Here is a 25,235-nt window from a genome sequence, read left to right as displayed (position 1 = left end):
AAATGTACATGTTCAATAATATACCAAATTGGAGTATGTATGTGTTTACAAATTTTTATTATGGGTGTGGCTAATGGTACTGCCCGTATTCGTACATAAAACACCGACAACACAAATACGCAACAGTCATGATGCCGACAAGATCCAGGCCTAACATTAATACGTAATAGAAACCACCAGTTTACCGCAAATCTGTGCTAGTAATTTATGTTTTGTTCAGCAGTTGTACATACTGCTACAGTATGAGAATAACGAAGACCAAAATTTATTGTATTGGTAGTGGTAGGCCAAAATGAAGTAGTTGAGGTTTTTATTTGATTCTGCCATTTTCCTTCAATATTCATTTTGTTGGATGTCGGCATTCTTTCAGGTGAAATAAGTATTACAAATTGTTGCGGATGTGTAACAGATTCAGAAATTTAACACCGAGCGGCAAGCAGACAACAGTCGCCAAAGAGAGTGAATGAATACAGCTGTCGTACTGGTTATTACAGGTACCACTTAATATTTGATGTATTTCTTTCAGATGCAAGATCACTGAAAACATGGTCCGAATATAAATTACATTTTTGAATATTTTGTTTTAGTGCTAGAAATAGCTGTGTTGGTCAGTGGAGGACCTTCGATATGCAAATACGGTGGTTGGTTCGAGTAGCATGTGCTAGTTGTACTGTTTGTGAGGTTATGTTTAGTGTGTAATTTACTTCGTCGTGAATGATGCGTTAAATAGATAACTAATTATTACAGGTGAGATAATTTTTTGTATATAAATGTCGACTAATTATAACAGGTAACCGTCTATGTTGGATAGGTTATACATTCTTTTGTGTATGGGTTGAAACCTTAAAATGAAACCCCATGTCAGGGAGCTTAGGTCAGAAGAGTTATGTTAGGGTTAGCAATTAACTGATGCTGTGGATCTATGCGACTATCAGTTTTTCAAGAACTCTGAAAAACTAGTGGCTTAGCTATTCAAGAAATTTCACGCTTAAAATGGAACCCGTAGGTTGTCAATTATGGGCTAAGTTGTAACGCCATTTGGATGTATATGTGGGTACCCATTTCACCCCAGAACGCGGATGCAGCATGTTCTTTCTAAACGTTGGTACCCACCTACAATTCCGCATGATCCTATAGGTTGGATGTTGAGTAGAGGCTAGCAAACCTCACTGTAATAAAACTAGCACTTTGAAAAGTGTTACACAGGGACTTGGACAGTTTCTTTGGAATGATGTAAGCAACAGAAAATGGACATATGATTTGAAATTTCAGAATTTCACATAACATTATCACTGTAATTGATAACAAAATATTTTGCCTTTTCTGAATATTTCAGTGCGTTTGCCATGTTCAATTTCAGTTTAGAAATATTTTAGTGGTGATGGAAATAAAGTAATTGGTTTCTAGAAATAACATATTCAGTTGACACTAGATGGCTTTCATTTGGGTCTGTGCTCACTGTGTAGTGTACCATACTACACAGTGCTAATATGAGAACCTTGGATCCTAATTAGCACCAATTCCTGCATCACTGTCACCAAGAAAACTGCTTCATAAAGTATTTGTCTGCCTGATAAGTTTATCAGTTTCTGGTAATAATTATTCTACCAAACCTTGGGCAAAAAAGTTGTGTAAGACATATCTACATTATGGAAGCTGATATTTGTAAGTGATACGAACAGTACCAGAGTAAATACAGTAGCTTGTCTTTGTATTATATATTTGCTGTTTTAATGTGTTGATGTAGGTGAGATATGGCTGCCCAAGTCATTGGATTTGGTGACGTGAATGAGACAGAAAATGAAATGCATGTTAAAAAGAAGAAAATTGCAGGTGTGAAAAAATGTGGTGGATTTCAGGGAATGGGCCTGAGTTTCCCTGTATTAAAAGGAATTCAGAAGAGAGGGTATAAATTACCAACCCCTATCCAACGAAAGGTAAAACGTATTACTTCTTACCCTTACAGGTGTTTTTGTTTTGTAGTTGTGCTTATGTACTGTGAATCTAAGTATAAATATAATATGAAATTAATCAAAAACTTCAATGTAAGGCCTGTTGTAATTATGATTGGGCAATTCAGAAGACCAAAGTTGCATCCTCAAGTTTAAATTGGTCTCATAGCTTCATAGATACCAGGAAAGAGATAATTTTGTGTTCTGCCTTTTAGGTTGTCAGTTATTCTCATACATCTATTTTGTTTTAACTTTTATTCATATTATAATTACCTTGTTAAGGCCTCAAGGTAACAGCCTGGACAACCTAAAATGTGTTTGCAGATAAATTTATACTATTTTAATTAAGAATTCCTTTATTGTGACACAGTTAATATGAACTTCTTAAATTTTTGGCTTGCAGAGTGGTAAGAAATTTGGCCACCTCTGCTTTGTCTTGCTTTAGAAGCAGACTATAGGTTTCCGTAGAAGAAACCTGTTCAGTTACACGTTTGTAATATTAATTTTTATTTACATTTTTCATTGATTTTCCTTTTCAATTTTTTAGACCATTCCCTTAGTTCTCGAAAATCGTGATGTTGTGGCCATGGCAAGAACTGGCAGTGGTAAAACTGCTTGTTTTCTAATCCCACTCTTTGAAAAACTCAAGACCAGAGTAGCAAAGAGCGGTGCAAGAGCCTTGATTCTGTCTCCAACCAGAGAGTTAGCTGTACAGGTAGGTGATTTCAATATAAATTTAATTAACTGCAAAGTATCTGGCTTCCAGATGAAGTGAGTCATTTCAATATTTTGTGTTTCATTTAGCATTTTTCATATTTTCGCTTCCTGCAATTTTGTTAGGTTATGAGAGAAATGGAATAATTGTGAAGCTGATGATGTAAATTGTACATTTTAATAGTTTTTATTGTCAGTATGAATAGAATAGAATGTATTTACATACCCATATCCTTCATAGGCGTAAGCCAAGGATGTAGAACATATCATAGTACAAATACAATATTTGTTTCTAATGCAAATATAAATTACAAAGTTGTGATAGTAATTTGCAGTCAACTACGGTATTGCAGCAAAAATAATTATATAATAAAGCATACCCACAATTGCTTACATTTATTTATAAAAGTTAAGAATTTTTGGTTGGGATAAATTCTGTTTTGGAGTAGGAGTGTGACAAAATGTATTCTTTTAGTGTTGGCTTAATCTTGTGTATATTTGATTCAGACTTTTGATAGTGGGAAGTAGATTATTGAATAGCTGAATTATTTACACACATATATATTTATTTACAGAGTTTACTTCTTGGCACATGAAGGTTATGTCTACATTGTGGATATCGGAGAAGTTCCGTAAAGCCACCTTTACTACTTTACAGAATTTAATCAAGATAAATCTATTTTGTCAGAATTGTTTAGTTTTCTGCAATAAATAATTTTTGAAGATGATGTCATATTTTCAGGACTTTACATTTAGTGGCACTGGGGTAGATCCTACCTCACAAATTTGTGTATTTGCCAAATTGTTCTTACCAATTATAGGAAATTTAAAAAGTATGAGGTTGGAATGGCCACTAATGGCATAATGTTTGTACCTAATTTTGTTAAAATCGGTAATTTGGTTTAAAAGTTACACCATCATGAGAAACATCAGACTCCCTAATTTTCCTGGACTTTCCTACAGTACATACATATTGTTTCCAAATACTTATAAGGTATCTGTAAATATGCAGTTTATTACTGAAATATGTTTTTCTATTATCATTTCATATGAACATTGTTCTCTCGTAGACATTGAAGTTCATCAAAGAACTGGGACGATTCACAGGTCTTCATGCAACTATTGTGTTAGGTGGAGACTCGATGGACAATCAATTTAGCGCCATTCATGGAAATCCCGATATAATTGTAGCAACGCCTGGTCGATTTATGCACATCTGTGTGGAGATGGAGCTGAAGTTGCACACTGTGGAATATGTTGTGTTTGATGAAGCAGACCGGTATGATAATCATTATTGAAAATATTAACAATAAATTACTTTGGCAAAGAATTTGGATTGAGCCTGTTTTGGCAATTAACAGCTTCTAGATCAACGTTTATTTTTAATTTCTTAACACTGCAACATCCTACAAAAACATTGAAGAGAATTGAAATATCTTCGTCATGTGGTGTGAAGCGTTGTATCTCACTGTAATGGAATAACAGACCGATTAAGGATATTTGATGTAAAATTACTTGGGGGGAAATATTTGAACCTCTGATGAAGATGATTACATAATAATGGAGATTCACAGGTGTGCTCTCTAAACCTGATATTATTAGGGTGAGATGAGCGAAACATGTAGTATGCAGAGCGAGGTAAGAAATTATCAGAAGCTTTGGTAAATGATTTACTTGAGTATTTATGAAAGCGAGGTTCGAGGTTTGCATTGTGGTGAAGATGGTGGCGTCCCTCTTCTGGGTCATGATGCTGTGTGGACGCATAGGTAGATACCAGTGTTTCGGAGAAACATACTGTCTCCATCTTCAGCCCTGAAGGTGGAGACATTGAAATTATCCAAATACAAGTCCAGATGGTGTCACAACCCACAAGAGCAACATCATTATTTATGAAAGTGGTCCACCATGGAGAATATTACTGTCTGCTTGAAAATATGAAATGTTTTCTCAAAAAGAAATTGGACAGATGGATTGTAGGCTGGAGAAACATGTTTTAAACTTAGAGATCTAACTTTCTTGTGATTATGAAAAGCGACACAGTGGTTAGTAATTTATGATTTATTCTTGGGTATGAATCAGGGAACAAGATGTATGTAGGTATACAGGATACTGATTTAAAAATTCAGGAGAAGTAAATGAATTTCTAGAAGAAAAAATAAAAGCAAATGAAATCTTATTAATAGACCAAAAGCTGATTACAGTATTAACACATTGAATCTAATTTGTCTTCCTGGGTTCCAATTCCGAGGCTTATTTTTATTAGGCTTTTTTGGCACTGTGGTTTTTTCCGACGGGTAAGGAGCTGGCCCACCGCGTCAACCCCCAACCTGGAGGACCAGGTGATTTTTCCTCAGGGTGTTCTTTCCCTAGCAAGGCAGCAGTGTCTGGTTTTGGTCTGCCCCGGGTATTTTATTTCCCCGGTACCCTCCATTTCTGGTGAGCATTCCCCTATCCGCCACCTGGGGAGGCGCCCGATTGAAGACCAGTAACTCCTCACGAAGTAACGGTCAAGAAACGGAAGAAGAAGAATCTAATTCATAATTTCACTTGAATTATTTTCAGTGATATTCGTGTTATTTGAATTGTCTTCCTTTCAGATTAGTTTGGAAGGTTTATATTTCACAGAATGTAATAGCACATTTGTACATACTACAGGTTGTTTGAAATGGGTTTTGGCGAGCAGTTGCACGATATTGTGAAGAGATTGCCGGAGAGTCGGCAGACACTCCTGTTTTCAGCTACATTGCCAAAAGTACTAGTTGAGTTTGCAAAAGCCGGGCTAAATGATCCTGTGTTGTTAAGGTAGGAAAAACTTGTTACGTTTATGCGCAGAGAATAAAGCATTTCTTTCAGTTACATGTGTTTCTCGCTGTGCTGTGACTGTCCAGGCCAAGGCATTCAACTGTGATTGTATTTATGTCACTGATTGTTTCTGTAGCACATTTTGTAAGTTTATCTTCTGTGTACCTTCAAATAATGGTTGAACAGCCTTCATTATTCAGTATAACCTCTTTCCGTAACAACGCGGGCACCCAAAAAAAGCCTTGGCGGGCGCCTGCGGGCACCGCGTTGGGGACCACTGCTCTGCATTGTTATTTATTTGACATATGAGATGTCTTGATGTTTTTTATCATGGAATTTTAATGCTATCTTCTTATTTAAAAATAAGACATTTTTTCATTTGGTAGCAAACCTTCCCCGAACTGTTCTGCGTTAAGCACTAGTAAGAGAAATTGTGTGGATAATGGCATTTGTTATGATTATTTTAGACTGGATGTGGAATCAAAGCTTCCAGAACAATTAAAGCTTGCATTTGTATGTGGTCGTTCAGAAGATAAATCTGCTGCTTTGTTATGTCTCTTGAGACATGTTATAAAACCTGGATCCATGACTGTGGTGTTTACTGCCACCAAACATCATGTGGAGTATTTGCATATGGTAAGAAGTAGCTTAGTGTTGTGTTGTAATTTATTATTATTTATTTAGTGTTCTGTCAGACGACAGGTCCATATGAACAGGATCCTTCCATCCTTTTCTCGGACTGGGACCTGTTCATATACGTTCTTGGCAGATGATCCAGAAGTGGTTTGCCATTGCCTTCTTCTGTGTGTGAATGGAGTAATTGTTGGGATGCCACGGAGGAAAACTCCGTGTTGCCTAGACCACGGATAAATTCGGGCACCGCCGGGAATCGAACCCGAGACCCCAGGATTACAAGGCCAGCGTTCTAACCGCTAGACCACCGTGGCTCTTGTGTTGCAATACGCAAGTTAAACTCTTCAACCATCCAGTAACAGATTTTTTCTGGTTATATGGATTTGATTGCATTAAGGTGTCCCAAAATGATGTATACACAATATAATATGGATTATTAACCCTGTTATTGATCTCTTTGTGTTGTATTTGCGGATTACATTAATAGTGGTCATTTTGAACACCAACACTTACTCCGTGACACTACAGCCCATGCGGTGCCGTGGCCTCACTTATGATCTTTGCCGTAACTATCCTCTCTGTTGCTCTCATTCTCTGCCATTTCACTTTCATCAATCTAAGATCGTCTTCAACATCATTCAGCCATCACGTCAACCGAATGTGTGTATACGTCCTTTTGGGACATTCTGTATGTTTACTCTGTTATACCAAATCTTTTTAATTGCTAGTGACTCAGTATTTTTCAGTCTGTTTCTTCTAAAATGTTTGTACATTATTATGTGTTCTTCGCACAACAATTTTATGAAGAAACCGCTTTGAAAGCGGTTATTTTGAAAGGTGACATGGAGATAACAATTATACTAAAATGATTCTTCGAGAAATCAGTCATGATAATGTGAATCTGGTTTAGGGTAAGGTCCACTTTTAATAATGTTAAAGCTTCAAATCGCAGCGTAAATTCTTTCTTCCTCTTTTTCCTTCATTTCCAGTTTCTTTCATTGGCATTTTTACTTACAATTTAAAATGTGACTGTAATAAAAATTATTCAGAAAGTCCCTGGTTCAAATCTCGGCCTGGAGACTGGCTATCCTGACTGGGGTTTATCATGGTTTTCCTCTGTCCTTCCCTCGCAAATGCCAAGATAGTACCTTAAATTAGGCCACGACCTCTTCCTTACGCATCCTTTCCAATTCACTACCATCCTTCTCATTCGACACTATGTAGTCTAAGCTACTGAAAAAGCGTCATTAAATATAAATATACCATTTATTTCATAATAAAAATCCATTATTTGTGCAGGAGATTTAGCGTTACTACTAATAACGGTTTCTTTTTTTATTGAGTTTTTTTTATAATTTTTTGCTCCCTTTGTATTTTTAAATTCCAGATACTAGACAAAGCTGGCATCACTAACACATACATATATTCCAATCTGGACCCATCTGCTCGGAAGATCAACGCAGCCAAGTTTCAGACAGGCAAAGTTTCAGTTTTGCTTGTGACAGATGTGGCAGCACGAGGTATTGATATTCCTCAGCTGGACAACGTCATAAATTATAATTTCCCCGCTAAATCTAAGCTATTTGTACACAGAGTAGGTAAGTACGTACTCTAATTATTTTTTCCATACTAACAATAAGTTAAGATTTCGGGTTCTCACAGCGACAAGAATAAAGATGGCTAACTTCTGGAATGTTGCACTATGTAGTGTGGTAGATATTGACCACTCTTTTAAAGACACTTGCTACCTCCATCATCAGGGTGATGATCATCATGTCGTTGCTTATTAAGCATGATAATTAAAACTCAAAAAACTCTTCTTAAGTAAATCTACAAATATCGATCTTTAAACCACATAACGTAACTCAGAATACTATCTTCACTTTTTGCTTATTGGAACTAATGGAATAACCGCCATGGTGGTCTAGCGGTTAGAACGCTGGGCTTGTAATACTGGGGTCCTGGGTTTGATTCACTGCGGTGCTCAGATTTACAACTTGTGTTGGGTAAGGCCGTAGTCCAGGCATCACAGAGTTTTCCTCCGGGATTTCCCCGGTTTTTCTGTGGCATCCCAACAATTACTCCACTTTCATCATTTCGCAAAAAGGGGGTCACAGCAGGAGCGTTAAATGTCGCGGTCCCGGCCGAACCCATGTTCTGATGGGTCGTGAATCCTGCTAACCACCAATGCACACCATGCTGAATGGTGTGTACTGGATACGAAAAAAAAATTGTTATTTTCTGGGTAAGCCTGCAGATTATTACTTCGTTCAATAATAAACTTTGGACGTGGCTTGAGAAACATTGATGTGTGTAATCAATTAAAATGTTTAAGTTTATTGTATGTAGTATTGTAAGTTTTAGTTGGCGCCATGGTGTCTCAGCAAGTAAATTGACATGATACAAATAAGATATCAGAGCGATTGATGTGCAGGTCGGTGCGCACGTGCAGGCAGAAGTGGTGTAGCGTATTCACTGGTGGCACATGATGAATTAGCGTACCTGCTGGACTTACACTTGTTCTTGGGACGTCCATTTAATGCCTCGCAGACTCAGGCATCTAATCAGGATGATGACTTCCCAGACGGCATTATTGGACGAATTCCTGAAGTACTGCTGGATGAAGAACATAGTGAGCTGAGAGTTTGGCATGAGACGGAGAATGATCTGGTTAGTCGGCACGATCACTCTGTATTTTTCAGCCGTTTAAGTAGTTTGTTGTTAGAACAAAACCTTGCTGTCACTAAAGAAGCCTCATTGTGAATCAGTACAATGCATTATACATCCTTATAATCTTTTCCCAAAGATCTGTTTTAATAATATCCTTCCATCTCTGCCTTAATGTCAAAAGTGTACTCTTTCCATGAAACTTCTGTAAATTTTATATGGCAGTTATCTGTCATAAATAATGTAATATTACAAATCAAATGTTTGTCTTTCCCATTTTTTATCCTATTTTCCTCCAAATGATTCAAAATTTGCAGCAATTTTTTTCATCTCTTCCACTCTGCGCCTATTTAATTTTCCCGTAATATGAAAGAACTTTCTTTTCTTAAATTTTTAGACAAATATGAAAAAGGTGTGTGCTAACGCCTATAGACAGTACATCCGTTCAAGGCCTGGCGCTTCTGTTGAGAGCGTAAAGCGTGTCAAGGACATCAATTCTAACAGCTTCGCTGTTCACCCAGTGTTTCCAATGCGAGATGTCGTTCAGTCTAGTACTTCAGACATACTGGAAAAGATGAAGAACTACAGACCTAGTGGGGTAAGACTGAATGTTGTAATTTATTGTCTTAGTCATTGATTTACAGGAAATGTTCCCCCCCCCCTTTCATTTTCTCGTATCCAGTACACACCATTCAGCTTGTTAATTTTTGTACTTTTTTGTATATTGTAAAATAACAACATGGCAGTTGCACTGTTCATTCCAAAAATGTTTTTAGAATCATAAAAATTTTGTCGAGTTTTTAAACTAGACACGTTCGTGCTGTATAAATTGGCGCAAAGAGGGAATATCGTGCAAGAACCAGGACCGCATAAGTTCCAGTGGCAAGAAATCATTACATTGCGTCTCTAAGATTATGACTTTTACCTGATTTGTTTTCAGACTATATTTGAGATTGGTCAGTCTTCAAGGTCACGTGCATATACTGTTATGAAATCAACTCGAGCCAAACACCGCTGTTTAATAGAGAATTATAAGCAGAAAGTGGAAGATAAAGAGAAAGAAAATTTGAGTAAGTGTTAACAGTTGAAATAAAATGTCATACCCAGTGTTAACAGGAACTCCGAGTAAAGTCACAGATAAGAAGAAAACATTGAAAGATTTTAGGTATGCATAGCCATGAAAATTACAATTATGGGCTTCAGGGTGATGATGTTCAGTGCTGTCATTGTTTTGAAGGGGAAAAAAAGACTTATTGCTTTCATCTTCAGGGTAGAACTGAAAGTGAAGTTCAGAAGTTCCTCCAAAGCACTGATAGCCACGCACAGGACCGTGCTTTTTCATAACCCAGAAGATTGCACTCTACAAATGTTGAATTTTTCTAATCTTGTCCAACTATCAGATCTGCATCGCTGATAGATGTCCTTGCAGTTTTTCATTTGAACTGTTCGGTTACATTGCGTGCTGCATTTTTAAATCGGTGTTTTAAATCTTCTGCGTTTCATTTATAGTCAACAAGACGAGTGAGAGGAAATCATTAACTGCAAGTAATGAAAGTGACATTGATGACGCTTTCCACAGTGTTATTGGACCCAAGAAGCGTAAATGTGATTTTCAGACATTGCCAACAAAGAAGAGAAAAACAATGGTGGATGAGGTGCATTATATTCCATATACAGCCCCAGACCATCATACAGAACAGGGGTGAGTTTAGTTTATCAGAGTTTATGATACTTTTAACTGAGTTTGCCAAGTTTTGCCAGTGGGTCCAAGTACATTATTGTAATTGTAGTGTTTTCCTGTATGACAGGAACATGATTGTCACCTAAATCAGTGGTATACAACCTGGGGTACGCGAAGACATCTTAGGGGGTATGTGAAATTTAAAAAAATATATATATTTTATGATAAGCACTGAATAATGAGTAATGTAATTTATTTAATTTATTTTAGATGTATAACTTGAATTATACACCAACAACTTTGGGGGTACAAAGTTAAAGAGAAATTATATCTGGGGGTACGCGAAAACATCTTAGGGGGTACGTGAAATTTAAAAAATATATATTTTATGATAAACACTGAATAATCAGTAAAGTAATTTAATTTATTTTAGATGTAGATTATATACTATGTATAACTTGGAATTATACACCAACAATTTTGGGGGTACAAAGTTGAAGAGAAATTATATCTGGGGGTACGCGAACAAAAAAAAGTTGAATACCACTGACCTAAATCAGATATCGAATCCTAAGTTGAATACTTAATACAATAGAAAATCAACAAACTTGTTAAAAGAATTATGTGATACGTGAACACATTTGCTATACATTGTCGATAAATTGCTCTCATTCGTTATGTGATGCCCCTTGCGTAAATAAGAAATGCTGAATGTGGCCGTGGGTCTTCGAAGGTTGAGAGCCCCTGCTATAAAACTTTGCGATATGGTAAAGAATGAACAATAATTTAATAAATAGGTACTGTTTTTTTTTTACACTGTCGTATCAGGTACTAATAATTTAATCGATATTCCTAATAATTGAGAGAAGAGGTAAAGAGAAAAATAGAATCGCCTGCATTATTTGTGTAATTGATTTTTAGACTTTAACTAGATACATTTATAAAAACAGGAGAAGTGTTTTTGTGCACCCTTCCTTTCACAAACCTGCGAAATACAGCCTCCTTTTGCCTCATATTCCCGATAAAAAAGTTTTTATCTGCCATACTAAACATGAATGTGTTTGCTGTTTTACTTGATGATAGGATGCTACTGATTAATGAATTGAAAAGTATATGGAAGCAAAGATTTGTGACCTAAGAGGTAATGTTCTGGCATTTGCCTGGAGGGACAAAGAGAAACCACAAAAATCTCAGGATAGCCAACCTCCTGGTCAAGATTTGAGCTCGAGACCTAAAGACAAAGCACGACTTCTAATCACTTGACATTAATTGTCGGCCTTATAATTAGCATTCATCAACAATCACATATACTGGGAACGACCCGTTCTTCAAGTGCCTGAGCACTGCGGGTCCCAACTTTTCGTTGGCTCGATCTATAGACATTCGGTAGGACTCCTTGGACGAGGGATCGGCCCATCGCAAGGCCTCTACCTGTACACAGGACAACGCGGACAAACATCCATGGCTTGAGTGGGATTCAAACCCACGGTCCCAGCGACCAGGCAGCACAAGGCCCACGCCTCAGACCACGTGGCCGCTGCGGACCCTATCACATATACTTGCTTGTGAATTTATCTTGGCAAAATGACAACATTTTTAGAGTAGAAAGATATGAGTTGAAGATTACATGTTTAAATTAAAATAATTAAATTATTCATTGATGATAGTCATAATTGATGCATTCATAATCTGTTTTTAATTTTTATAATATTTGAGGTTTTTATGATGGTGAAAATCCGGATTGTAGTCCTGAAGGTGGTTACCAACATTTCAAGGAACATTTTGCCTCAGTGTACTCTGAAGATGGACATTACACATTCTTCTAAAATGATGGTAACCACACAAGATACAAAAAAGATTACACAATGTAGAAATCTATGATTTGCATGGCTTTAATTGTATTCTGATAGGTTTGCAGTAAACAACTTTTACCATGAAGCATCCAGAGCTAAACTAGATTTGACTGCTGACAGTGACGAAACATTAAGACGGCAAAGCAGATTAAAACGCTGGGATCATAAAAAGAAGAAAATGGTTTCTGTTAATCTGGTTAGTAATTGCACCATTCCTGTGTCTGTATCTCTTGTTATGCGACCATAACCGGTTTTTATGGTGCAAAAAGCAATATGTTCTCCACAGTTTTGTTGCTTCACATTCATCACTTGATTCTGCGTGATCTAATTGCCTACAGGGAAATTACTTTTCTGAATCTGGATTTAATGAGAATGTTGCAGAATGTTTTCCAAGTGTTTAATTTTGAGTCCAAACACTCGCAAAGCAATGTTAATGTTAACACAGTTTATTCGGAATGTGACATTTTTTCGATACTATGAATTTTTGTTCAGTAAGTGAAAATGCAAAAATTTAAACATATACAACTTGCTAGCAAGTCTGAAGCTTATTTTTTTAAATCTCATTTCTTCAGAGTTAGTAATTTAGGAGCAATGACAAACTTCTGGTAAAAGAAAAATTTGGTGGCATAAAAATTGAAACTACTCTTTAAAAACATTGACAGTTTTCAGCCAATGGCATCATACTTTGTGCCCTTGGTATAGACATCTGCAGGGTACATAATTGCGTTGTATCATCATCTGCCTAAATGGTGAAAGTTACGCTTTGAAAGGCAAACATTTGTGGAATAAATTTCTCCTTTCAACATTTGTCAACTTTGCAACACTGTAACTGTCCTTGTTGATTTCATGTGTTGGATGCGTGAAGCAATCTTATGTGGCACATGTCAGTGCATAATTAAACCCTAGTCTGTGGGAGAGTATGGAGCGGCAGAAAAAAAATAGTTTTTTGTGGATAAAATCGGTACTTTTACATTTACTTTAAGCCTTGTATGAGGATAGATCACTAATCAAATGATTAATAGAGACTGGCGCTTTCTTTCTTATCAAATACAGCATAAATTAATTTAGGTGAGCTGTAATGTTTGGATTCATTAGTAAAATTTGTTTACCAAACTGTAATTATGACCAAGTTACTGCCAAAATTCATTTTCACTGAGCAGATAAAAAATATGTCAGACAAATTTGCACTGAACATTCAGTGTAGAATTTCATAATGTTTTCTCAATATTATGACCATAGATACCGCGACATCCCATGATTTATAGATGTAATTTGTTCGATAATCTCTGTTTGTAAGCTGAAAATTGTTAATTGAAAATGAAATTACCATTGATTCAATGTAAAAATTCTGACTTGATTTAAATCATACAAAGTTTCTGCATGGCCTAATTAAGATACGCAACCTTTATCTGAAATATTTTTAATACGATGAATATCAAATGAAGTAATTTATGACTGTACAGTGATAATAACTTTGCAACAGAGATGGTAACTTAAAACCTGAACAGAATTATATCACTAATTTTATTCAGTCTCTCCAGGTTCTAAATTGTTATTTATTTCAGGATAAGAAAGTTAAGAAAATCCGCGATGAGTCTGGAGCTTGGGTCCCAGCCACCTACAAGAGTAAACGGTATGCTCAGTGGAAGGAAAGAACAAAAATAGAGGAGAACCTTGCAGCAGATGATGATGATGATGATGATAATAATGAAGATCAAAAGAGAGGCCAGCTTCGGGGTATGTTTCAAATGTGGTTCATATATTGTATATTAGACTTTTATTATGGAGAGTTCTGCGTTCTCTTATCCATGTAAAGCTTTCATTCTTGAAATCTGTGTATTGTAATAGGGCCATTCCTCTTTCAGTATAGCAGATAAAAATATTTGCTTCCATTCATCTGAAAAGACATTGCTGTTTGCATCTGATGGCAGCAGAATATTAAATTGCCTTTTGATCAAGATTTTCTTACAGTTATGGACAGACATTTGAATAATTGCACAAGAAATTGATGGCATGTATAATTAGATATACTGGCGTTGACTGTGATCTTCTGTGTTGTGATGTCATGTCGTCTTGTAGGTATTCTCCATGGTTGAAGAGTAACTTATTGCCTTCATCTTCCCTTCTTCCACTCCAGGGTTCATCCCTGAAGATGGAGGTGATATGTTCCTCCAAATTTATAATAATACAAGGTGCCTCAACCCAGAAGACCACAGTTGATATCTTCACTGCCAAAAGAATATATATTTGTGATTTTGGGGGGAGTCAAGAATGAAGATGGCTGTCTTCTGGGTTGTAACACTGTGGAGTCATATAGTTGCTGTCCCCATCATCAGGGCACTTATTGCCGTGATGATGGAGGAAGCAAGGACCTCTGAAACATTGGGAAATTTCTACCAAACTACATGGCGCTACAACTCACCGCTGTGAAAATCTCAAATCCTACTCAACATTAGTATGATAAAGTCATAAAATGGTAATGTCACCTACGCAGTCTAGTTTATTTTTCTTCTCTGTAGGTTTGAAGACTTACCCCAATACTCACTGGGGTCGGCACAATAAAAAAGTCGAAAACAAAGTTAAGTTTGGACTGAAGCGTCCTGATGAAATCCTGAAGGCCAGAATTGAAGAAGAAAGGAAGAAAAGAAATCATCGCAGAAGATCTAAGCGACCAAAGCGGAAGACATAGGTATTTTGCACCTTTGAATGTTAATTGGGCACTGTTCTTGCAAGTAAGTCAATAAAAAGCAAAATATGTTGTGCTTCCCTCTTTCTGGAGTTGACTTCTAATTCCATTATATGGTGTCCTTGGAGAGTTGATGGTTCCATGTCAGGTCAAGGGGCAGTGGGACTGAGGTGTGTGCAGTCCACGACTGTAATCTTGAGGCTTGCGGGGTGAAGGAGGAAAGATAGTGTCTGCCTTTAACGCTACAGACTTCCTGCATTCCTTGCAAGTCTCAAGATTACAGTCGTGGACTTTACCTACAACATTTGTTCATTACTGGTGAATAAATAGTAGTTTTTCTTTTGAAAGTCCAAGGTGTCTAGTGAGAAAATAGCCCTCTGTTCACTCGGCCTAGCACTAAACACGAGCCTTAACAGATGACAGATCCGTAATAATTCAAATAAGGAGTAATGAAGTATTAAATTTGTCATGGATTCTAGAATTTTTAAGTCTGTTTCACATAATATGCTGATGAATCTTATTTATATTCATGCGATTTACTGAATATTCAAGACGTTCTTATATTACTGTGCATATACATATGCATTTTGTGTATTAAGTACATGTACGTGTTTTTTGAAGTCTGCAATCTCAGGCAGGATCTATCGGAGATAGGAGTAGAAGGAGACTGGAAATGTGTTGGCCCAGGACAGGGTCCGGTGGAAGGCTTTGGTTAATTCGGTGATGAACCTTCGAGTTCCATAAGCCATCTAGTCAGTTGGTTAGTTATGTTCATTGCCAGTCTTCACAAAATTGTCTTCAGTTGATTGATGATAGTGAAACTGTTCTGTTATATTATAATCCATATTTCCAGTAACTTGTGAATTGAATCATACATAGGCAAGCAATGCAGAGTCCTTTTACATCAGCTCCACATCTGACAAATCTATCACAGTTGACGAAGACTGATATACATTGTGCAGACTTTCCCCAATAATCCCACACTCCGATGGTTTCTGACGAAACTGAGTGCGATAATGTGCATAGAGAGGTCCCTTCCATGGAAATGCTTTCCCACATACAAATGGTTTTTCACCAGTGTGTGTGCATCTATGTGTTACAAGATGTCCACGTGCATAAAATGCTTTCCCACAAACCTCACACTTGAAAGGTTTTTCACCAGTATGAGTCCTTTGATGAGTAACAACATGTTATTTTTGTGTATATTCTTTTCCACATATGTCACATTTGAAAGGTTTTTCACCAGTATGTATACGTCGATGATTAATTAGGCTAGCCCTATGAGATAACAGTTTCCCACAAACTTCACATTTAAGACGTTCCTCGGAATGGTCTGCAGTCACACTTTGAATGGGAGAATCTTTGACTCTGTAAAATATTAATTTCATATACCTAATTAGATGCAACATTGTTAAATAAAACATTAGTTAAAGTTGAAACTCATGAAAGCACCAGTAACTGGCACAAAATTTCCTGTTAATCCTAGTAATTAACGCTTCGTAACATTCTGTGTTTTGTAGGGGTGATAATGTAAGTCAGAATACATTATCTGTCGGAGATATGCGCAACAGAATGTTTTGGGCTGTGACCAATGACGGCTCATACCCTTTCGTTGTTTCTCGGTGTCCATGCAGTTCTGACACTGCCTCTAGGTTCTTTGTTTGTTGCCGAAGTTGTTCGAAACTTCTCTACCCAGTTCTTGATCCAATCCAGAACCTTTCCATGTCTTCCAATGTTAAAATGCTCTGAATATTCATTGTGTTGCTATCACAGTCATTATTTCTGAAAAAAAAACATCTCTATGGTAAGCGCAAATCAATTTAATACCTAGAATGATCACCTAAAGAAACTGTTATATTTAAAAAATGCATCGGAATAATTTTAGCTTGTTATTGTTTTTATGCATTTTGGTTAAATCCTTAACCTAATTTTACCCCACCTTCCCACAAATAAGTTACCTCAATCTTTTCAGAATATACTTAAGTCCATTCTTCATATACTGAGAAGACAAAGGCAAGGAAAGAAGTAATGCAACAGAAAGAAAGAAAGAAAGATGGAAGAAAAACTTACTCACTTTTATTTCAGTCTTCACGTTGACAGACTGAAGAGGATACATATTATATTTATCATCATCCACCTCATCTTCAGGAACTCCTCCAATCAGTGAGTTCAAACTCTTTTTAACATCAACTCTTATCTTTTGTAAATCCATGCTGTGCTGGGAACATTACCGTTCTATTAACCTCTCCTCCATTGCCTCATAATATGACCAAACGCTATGGTTCAGTGGTTACCACTCCTCCATATTAATAATTTCCCTTGTTTCCTTCATCCCTTCCAGGCAAATTTATCAATATAGTACCTTAGAATAGGCCGCAAGTATTTCCTTTTATATCCTTTCCAATTGACTATTCACAAATTATATTACTATATGATATTACACATCCAAGGAAACTGGAAAAAAATATAAAATAAAGCAACACTCAAATAGTCTCACAACATAATTCAGACTATGTTATGATACGTCACTGCAATTACTCTAATGTTAAAAAAAATGCTCTTACAGAAGAGAATATCTGAGGTCAATACCATATCTTAAAACCTTGCATACCGTGCAGTGTACTGATATATAAAAATCATGCATACAAACAAAACTGTTTACGCATTAAATAACACCTTGTGCCAAACGCATTTCGACCTCTATAGGTCATCATCAGTGGCATAAACATTAGTTCATTAGTCTATCTATTAAAATCATACAATTCATGAAGCAATTGTTTTTTATAAAGTACTGTAAAAGGTCACACTTTATAAAACTATACTTCATGTAAACACCACATTACATAAAGTATAATTTTGTTTGAATGCATGATTTTATATAGCAATGTCATATGCTAAAAACAGTGCTATGACTAAACTGTCAGTGGGAATTAGACAATAAACTTAAAATTAAAATTCTGATAATTTCACTAGATTTTCTGTACAAAGACTAGTTGGCAACCATTTTACCCAAAATTCCGGTTAAATTGCTGTGTCTTGTTCTTTGAGACCATTACGATTTTATTATCGTGTATTTATCGGTGCTTTAAAAACATATTCTTTTATCGTATGTGTTACTTAAAAATTTGAGCTACTCATGTGAATGATATCTCCCTGTTGAACCAAACATTTTATATCAGGAGAAGGGGTAAAGCAAATTTGAAATGTATGATGATGATAGTCTGCAATGTACCCTTACTGTATATTATGTTTTATTTAAAGTGTTTCCTTTAACTTTTCCAGAATGATTTAAATATTCAATATATAAATGCATAAGAAAGGTTGAAAAATGGTGTACATCTAACTACTAACAGCTTTCTCTAAAATAATTGAGAAAGTCATGCATAAGAGAGTATGTGACTCTTGAACTCAAGTGAACAATTTGGATTTAGGAAATATCACTGAACTGATAAAGGCATTTTCAATTTTACAGATGAAATCTTAATTGCTCCTAAAAATATAATGCATGTTAGTAGAATATACTATGCTGGAATTATGCTATTCAATAATCTCCCCCCTCCCCCCACTATAAAAAGTATGAATCATATAAAGTTAAGCTGACACTAAAAGAGTATCTCCTGTCTCACTGTGACCAATCAATAGAATAGTTGCCTCCGCCAAAGTTCTCAACTATTATAAATACTTATAAGCAACGGTGGGTATGCTTTCGTGTGTAATTATTTTCGTCATAATACTGTAGTTGACTGTAAATTACTGTCTGTATGGTATATATAACTAGTACATAACCTCACTTTCTAACATCTTAATAACGCAAATAAAAATCCATTGGCAACCGGCTTTGAATATTGTTCCATCGCCTTGTGTAATTCCAGTATTCCTAGAAATAATACAGAAAATATTAATATAAAGTAAATAGTTTTCTGTTACGTACATAATGTTGGTATTATCTGTGCCTTTTTTTATACCTTAAGTTGGCAACGTGATCGCCATTAATAGGAGGTTATAGCAAGGGTGATCACAAATAGGCGGTGAGTACGAAGATGACTGTCGTGTTGTCAGCAGCTTATTGCAGTGAGGTTGAAGTTTACGAACGTTTCAGGGGTGTTTGCTGCAACTATCATCAGGGCGGTGAGTAACATCAGCATAGATTATTACCAAATTTTACAGTCTTCGCATTTTATTAATGTGTGGTTTCATAGTTTTGTTTTATTTTCTGTGTAATAAACATCTCCAAAAATGGATGAAAGAAAAGACGGGAATATTAAAATCTGCAATGAAAGATGAGTAAAAATATGCTTAACTATTTACCGCCCTCTAATACATCATAATATATTAAATACTGGCATTGGTCATTTTATTGAAGTGTTTGTGATGTACATAATAATAGTGCACCATAAAAAGTAAATGATATCACATCAGAATCTATACTGACAATCCCCAGTATTACCTCTACATGATGGAATTAATCCTGAGAAAATGTTTGATGTACTTGATCATGCAGAGAAATATTCAATTATCCAAACTTCTCTGCTAAGTATGTGATTTGATTCAGCTTCTCATCTAGGCTAAACAGATCCTCTAACTTCCATTTTCACATTTTGGCAGAAAATTCTTTTGGTTCATGTGACTCTCACACCTATTTTAAAATTTTGCCCTTGGACAACCATCTGACCTCTGCATGAAATAGCAGTTCTGTTGATGCAGTATCTATTTTAGAACATACTATGTTGAAAACTGATGGATTACACAGTGTGTGCCAACTGCATCTGAAGCTACAGCTTTTAACAAAACTTTAAACCCAGATATATATTTTAACATAGTAGGTGTCCATGTCCAAATTCCACACAAGCTTTTCTGTTCAATTCTCTGTTCTTCAAAAACGTTTCACATATTTTTTAAAAATATATCTGCAGCCATAGTAGTTTCAAGGTGTTTCAGGGAGGATTGTAGAGGTCTAGTAATAGTTAACCTTATATGAAATTTAAGTTCTCATGAATGTGAAGACCACCTTGACAAGTAACTTTTCTGACTGAGTTACTCTATACAATGGCAATTATAAAGTACTATCAATGCTGCCATTGTTATAGGCCAGTGAGAATGCTGCTATGTTACCTGATGATAGTGCCATCTGTAATCTTTGTTGGCAATCTGTGAGTGAGATTGTTTGCATGCATCATAGAATAGAATAGAATTTATTTGCATTCCATAGATCCTTCGTAAATTTGAGGTTTTCATGGTGGTAGGTGGATGTCTTCTGTGTTGTTGTGCCGTGTAGTTCAGTAAAAGTTTTACAGATGTTTCAGAGGTGCTTGTTGCCTCTGTTCTCATGGTGATTGCCTCTGGTGTAGGCAGTAATCACCTCTGAAGCATCTGTAAAACTTCTATTGAAATACACGACACAACAACCCAGAAGTCAGCCATCTTTATTTTTTTTAACTTTGATCCTTTCTAACAAAAATACACACACCTAGTTACACAGCTGAATACAGGTGAGTGCCTGTTGTCAAAACATATTTTTCATTGACACTTTCAAAACCTTTGTTGTCCTCAGTCCTTTAAAATATTATCCTGTTTTTATGTTAAGGGGTTTGTTGTTTGATATGGATGACACTTTTGTAGTTTAAAGAAACTCATGTTACTGTGAAATATTCATCTGTTGGATAAAAGCGAAGTGAGAATTATTGCATACAAATTCACTTTTGCTCTGAAGATGGAGCAAGTTCCTCTCTGAAAAAGGGTTTCAAAATAGTTCATTGGAAAAATTAGTAGTCTTTCAGGGGAATGGAAGAAGTGTGAAGAGGAATTTTGGAGGTTGAAGAGTAATTAACTTTCTTACCGACTGGAATATTCTGAAATGCAACAGAAGTAGTGGAATAATAAAAAAACAGTTTGAGAAAATAACTACAGGGATGGCATAGTGTTGCCAAACCAGCTCTGATGTATTGGAGTGAAACATGGGTTTTAAGGAGAGAGGACAGAAGATTGGAAACATCACTTGTGAGATTTGCTGGACATCTCGTAGGAGTGACCCTGAGAGATAGAATGTAGCACGACGACATAACCGTTGAAAAGTAGGATAGATGAAGAAATTATGAGACTTGAATGAAGTGGTAGCAACATGTGGAGAGGATGGACAGCAACAGAGTACCCAGAATTATAATCAATTATAAACTCTTTGGCCTAAGGGATTTAGGACGAACAAGAAGCCGATGGCATGATCAGTTCTGAATTTCGGAACTGGCAATTAGATGCCGAACCTTGAAGAGGAATAAGAATACCCGACTGGTTCATTGCTTTGGTCACACTGTTCTCCATTGTTTACTTGTATAGGTGGCAGCACAATACACATCAATATTACGTTGGCTGCCACTGTTAATCTGTGAGCGACCACTTTCAGAAATCTTCTTCAGTGTCGGAGGTGTTCACTGTATGTGTTATGCGAGGATGCATTGGGTGTTTTGAGTATGTGGAGGACATTGTATCAGTTATTGTATGTAATATATGTTCATTTTATGTGCTTATTATTCGGAGTCATCATAGTTCGTCTGGTTGAATATATTGTGTCTGAAATTCCTACTATTTCTTCTAAAGTAAGTGAAGATCATAACTTTTAGTTTGCTACTAAGCACTGAATGATACATTTTAACTTGCACATCGTCTGGTTGAATATATTGTGTCTGAAATTCCTACAATTTCTTCTAAAGTAAGTGAAGAACATAACTTTTAGTTTGCTACACACTGAATGATACATTAAAGTCTTTCGTGGACAGGAAAGATTTGATTTGCCATTTGAATATGTTACGGATATTGGAAGGGAACCACGGACACTGCCACTAGTAACTTTGAGGTTATATTTCCATTTTGGTTGCAACAGATATGTCTGGTACCAACCTCACACCAAAAATTTTAAGTTTCGTCATTAAAAGTTGCCAAAGAACATTTGTGCATGATGAATGTTTTAAATAAAATTAAATCTTTTAATACTGTAATTCACATTGTGCATTCATCTGTAAGTATTACCTTTCTAAAAAGTTCGTAGAGCAATAATACTCGAGAGTTTTTAAGTCAAATTGGGCACAGAAATGTTGAGAAATAATGCTGATAAAACCTATAGGGCTATAATCACAGACCTTGGGCCCCCACGTGGTATCTATAATGCATAAGCAAGTCATGAGTCTGAGAAAGAGGAATCTTATGATTTTGTTTTCTATTGAAATCCCTTTTCCTGGAAACATTTTATATTTTCACTTACTGCACAGACAGGTTATACAGTAAAACATTTTAAGTCACCCTGATGATGGAGGCAGCAAGGACCTCTGAAACGTCAGTAAACGTCTACCAGACTATATGTCACAACAACCCAGAAGACAGCCATCTTCAAAATTTTGTCTGCCCTTGTAAATGCAATTAGGATTTTTCTTTCTACATCCCAAACATTTTGAATAGGGGAAAACAATTGAGGACTCTCCATTTACTGAAAGTATGTTGTGGAGTCTCGTTAACAGGAATGTGTTTTGTTTGTAGGTGCAAAGAAAAGGAATAAGAATAGAAAATAGTTTCCAGTCATGTCCTCTTGGAAGAAAGTTTCAAAAACAAACCAGCACGTTCATCGTGAAAGACATCAGCCAGAGAGCCGGGTACACCTGGGACTTCTTGAAAAAAAGAAAGATTACCGCCAAAGAGCAATAGACTATCATGAAAAGCAAAGAACACTGAAACTTTTAAAGAGACGTGCTTTAGATCGTAACCCTGATGAATTCTACTTTCATATGATTAACTCTCACGTAGAAGATGGTGAACATAAAGAGTTAGAAAAAGATGATGAACATACTCCTGATCAGATACGTCTCATGCAGAGTCAGGATATACGATATGTAACAACAAAACGCACAATAGAAGCAAGAAAGATTAATCGCCTTCAGTCGCAATTACACTTGCTAGAAGCAGCTAACCAATCCAAGAACACGCATGTATTTTTTGTGGACACTAAAAAGGAAGCAAAACAATTTGATGTAGCCAAACAACTTGATACCCATCCCGCAATGCTGAAACGACGTATCAATCGACTGCGAACGGCTACCCTCAAGAACATGTCACTTCCTGAGATGGATGAAGCAGCTTTAGAAAAATTGACAGCAGAAAGGGACAAGGCATACATAGAATTGGAGAAGAGAATTGATCGGGAAAAGGAGTTGAGAGTCATTCAACAAAAACTAGAGATAAAAAGACATCTTCTGAATAAAAAAGAAAGTAAGCCAGAAAGAATAAAGCCAAGCACCAAGAACACTCCACCAATTTATAGGTGGAAATATGAAAGAAAACGATGAGTTCATTAAATTTATTTAATTACAGTGAATATTCTTAATTTTTACAAAGTTGTTCTGCAAGTAATCTGTTATAATATAAAGTAATTGTGGAAAACTGCCTTAGAATTTCCACCACTCAACCACAGTGTTGCAACTTTGCCTTACAGCCAAAAGTTGTCAGTATTGAACCCTGGCATTTTTTACATTTTCCATGTTATAAGTTTAATTTGATAGTACCAAGGTTGACTGAAAAAATAGTTACTGTTTTCTTCATGAATTTTATTTTATTATTATTCAAATTGGTATACAGCATTGTAAGAACATTCGGTGATGTATTCTAGGACAATGTAGCAGGTTTTCCTTTTTTTTGGGGGGGGGGGGGTGCATGGCATGTGGAGAACTCTAAGACCATGACCTACATTAAATCTACAATGAAATGTAAGATAATTACATTCCACAATTTTTATAATAACCAACATTTCCAGTAATTTTTCCTAGTATGTGGAGTTTCCTTCAAAACAGGTCATGTTCACTGCTACTCAAATTTGCGTACTGTATACGATATAGAACAAAATTAACGTAACCAAAATAGTATATAATACATTAAAACTTCGAAGTATGCAGAATTATCAGAGATTACCGTACTATGAACATATACATTTTTATTGCTCTTTCTCATCAAATTTTTTTACCTAAACTTAATTAGTGATCTGACATTAGACACTCCTGATTTCTCTTCATCGCTAAACCAGAACTATTTGACACCAGAGTGGCGGATACCTGGTAATGGTACATTGTAATACGTATAACAAACACGTGACCTTTTAAGGACCTCATTCTATTCCAGTTTGCAAAAATTTCCTTTTGCTAAATGTCGGATTATGTATGATAATCCCCCGTTGAATGCCATTTCTGTTTTGATCTCGTTTGTCCATTCGTGAGAACAAGATGGGTTTATAGGCTTTTGTGCACAGATATAGACAACCAGAGAAGGGAATTTCTGTGGCCATATATGAACATGCGGTTATGTTCGTTGTCCTCAAATAATTAAGATATTGGTACTGGTTTCTGTCTTACGAACAGATTGATGTTTGAAAATTGCTGTATAAATGTTGTACTTTGGTTCATGTTTCATGTGGTAAAATGTCAATGACAGGTTGTGGGACTAAGTAACTCAATCTGCAATACGAATTGCCAGAGATGAATGGTTTCTGGTGATAAGAAACTGTAGAGCGTATTGGTACTATTAAAGGAATGCTAAGATAAAAAAAGTGATACTTTAACTTAACTGATTGTGGACTCTCATCTGTCTCGCATTTAAGTATTAGCTTTAAGTGTTAGTACTTTTGTTTCCAAAAAAGGTGCCGAATGTATGCAACATGGACTTTTATGGGCATCAAATTAATTGACGTCCAACTGAGTCGAATGGTTGCAGGCAAATATCATCACTCTAAAACATGACTGCTGGGAGTTTACATATAACTTATTATTCCTTGTTTCTGAAAACCACCTTTCTCTTAATTATCTAGTTCCAAAACTCTGTCTCTTCTTACAGAATATGTTGCATATAATGGTGTGAACGTTATCTGAACTCCATCTTGGCCGTATACATCTGTAATACTGTATGGTCCAAATACACAGGGCTCAGAGATTGGGGCAGCTGTAACAAGATGAAATTACAATATATTTAAAATAGTTGTATGTCTTGTTGTTCTATATACAGTAAAACCTCTCTAACTTGGACACTTGCGGTTCCACGAAATTTGTCCAAGATAAGAGGGAAAGAGAAAAGTCAGATTGTGGTCTAATCAAAATATAATCCAATGTGGGCAGCGCAGTGGAAGGACATTCATTTACCTTGTAGGCCAAACACTGGAATGCATTAGCGCAGTCAACATTGCTTACTTGGAGTAGCACTGGATGACAACTAGATGAGTTTTC

At 36.1% G+C, this 25,235-nt stretch overlaps 4 protein-coding genes and 1 long non-coding RNA gene across 15 annotated transcripts in view; 3 read left to right on the top strand and 2 right to left on the bottom strand.

The window, feature by feature from the left end:
• Window positions 1–226: 226 nt before the first annotated feature.
• On the top strand, window positions 227–24,989 carry LOC110827836 (ATP-dependent RNA helicase DDX54). 6 transcript variants are annotated; one of them, XR_015536949.1, is made up of 17 exons: window positions 228–494; window positions 1,748–1,937; window positions 2,500–2,667; window positions 3,737–3,945; window positions 5,322–5,468; window positions 5,936–6,104; window positions 7,489–7,699; window positions 8,536–8,771; window positions 9,166–9,366; window positions 9,709–9,838; window positions 10,278–10,470; window positions 12,360–12,498; window positions 13,868–14,039; window positions 14,822–14,991; window positions 16,961–17,151; window positions 18,960–19,116; window positions 24,850–24,989. XR_015536949.1 is itself a non-coding variant. In XM_022059898.2 (15 exons), the coding sequence occupies exons 2-14, from the start codon at window positions 1,755–1,757 to the stop codon at window positions 14,989–14,991; spliced, it is 2,328 nt and encodes a 775-aa protein (XP_021915590.2). In that variant the 5' UTR covers window positions 228–494; window positions 1,748–1,754; the 3' UTR covers window positions 16,961–18,825. The 6 variants fall into 6 exon arrangements, 4 of the variants coding, with proteins under 4 accessions (XP_087211534.1, XP_021915590.2, XP_021915588.2 ...); XR_015536948.1 differs by having other exon boundaries at window positions 16,961–18,682; XM_022059898.2 differs by lacking the exons at window positions 18,960–19,116; window positions 24,850–24,989 and having other exon boundaries at window positions 16,961–18,825.
• Window positions 15,603–17,200, bottom strand: LOC147872670 (uncharacterized). 3 transcript variants are annotated; one of them, XR_015536953.1, is made up of 3 exons: window positions 17,063–17,198; window positions 16,594–16,770; window positions 15,605–16,356 (listed from the first exon to the last, which is right to left on the bottom strand). It is a non-coding gene; the product is annotated as an uncharacterized LOC147872670 (long non-coding RNA). The 3 variants fall into 3 exon arrangements; XR_015536952.1 differs by having other exon boundaries at window positions 15,603–16,770; XR_015536951.1 differs by having other exon boundaries at window positions 15,605–16,770; window positions 17,059–17,200.
• On the top strand, window positions 18,994–24,582 carry LOC110827839 (putative U3 small nucleolar RNA-associated protein 11). 3 transcript variants are annotated; one of them, XM_022059908.2, is made up of 2 exons: window positions 18,994–19,116; window positions 22,513–24,582. In XM_022059908.2, the coding sequence occupies exon 2, from the start codon at window positions 22,554–22,556 to the stop codon at window positions 23,313–23,315; it is 762 nt and encodes a 253-aa protein (XP_021915600.1). In that variant the 5' UTR covers window positions 18,994–19,116; window positions 22,513–22,553; the 3' UTR covers window positions 23,316–24,582. The 3 variants fall into 3 exon arrangements, with proteins under 3 accessions (XP_021915600.1, XP_021915597.1, XP_021915598.1); XM_022059905.2 differs by lacking the exon at window positions 18,994–19,116 and adding an exon at window positions 21,390–21,578; XM_022059906.2 differs by lacking the exon at window positions 18,994–19,116 and adding an exon at window positions 21,589–21,691.
• LOC110827837 (uncharacterized) overlaps window positions 18,994–25,235 on the top strand; it is a 24,919-nt gene continuing 18,677 nt past the window's right edge. The window contains exon 1 of the mRNA XM_087355409.1: window positions 18,994–19,116. The gene's annotated coding sequence lies outside the window, so the exon portion shown is untranslated. The remainder of the gene's footprint in view (window positions 19,117–25,235) is intronic.
• Window positions 23,667–25,235, bottom strand: part of LOC110827838 (arrestin domain-containing protein 2) — an 8,475-nt gene continuing 6,906 nt past the window's right edge. For both annotated transcript variants that reach the window (XM_022059904.2, XM_087355410.1), the window contains one exon: window positions 23,667–24,954. In XM_022059904.2, the coding sequence (XP_021915596.1) occupies window positions 24,812–24,954 (143 nt within the window). In that variant the 3' untranslated portion in view covers window positions 23,667–24,811. The remainder of the gene's footprint in view (window positions 24,955–25,235) is intronic.

Source organism: Zootermopsis nevadensis, unplaced genomic scaffold (genome assembly GCF_977971745.1).
Source record: "Zootermopsis nevadensis isolate Lab colony 2312 unplaced genomic scaffold, Znev_1.0 Znev_ptg000024l, whole genome shotgun sequence".
Classification (NCBI taxonomy): domain Eukaryota; kingdom Metazoa; phylum Arthropoda; class Insecta; order Blattodea; family Termopsidae; genus Zootermopsis; species Zootermopsis nevadensis.
This window is presented reverse-complemented; position numbering and strand designations above follow the sequence as displayed.

Bases quoted from the DNA above. Each gene is read 5' to 3' on its own strand.
- LOC110827836 (XM_022059898.2), top strand. From the start codon at position 1,755: ATGGCTGCCCAAGTCATTGGATTTGGTGACGTGAATGAGACAGAAAAT. The intron at 1,938-2,499 runs GTAAAACGTATT...TCAATTTTTTAG, and splicing joins CAACCCCTATCCAACGAAAG to ACCATTCCCTTAGTTCTCGA. The intron at 9,839-10,277 runs GTAAGTGTTAAC...TTTCATTTATAG, and splicing joins TAAAGAGAAAGAAAATTTGA to TCAACAAGACGAGTGAGAGG.
- LOC110827839 (XM_022059908.2), top strand. From the start codon at position 22,554: ATGTCCTCTTGGAAGAAAGTTTCAAAAACAAACCAGCACGTTCATCGT.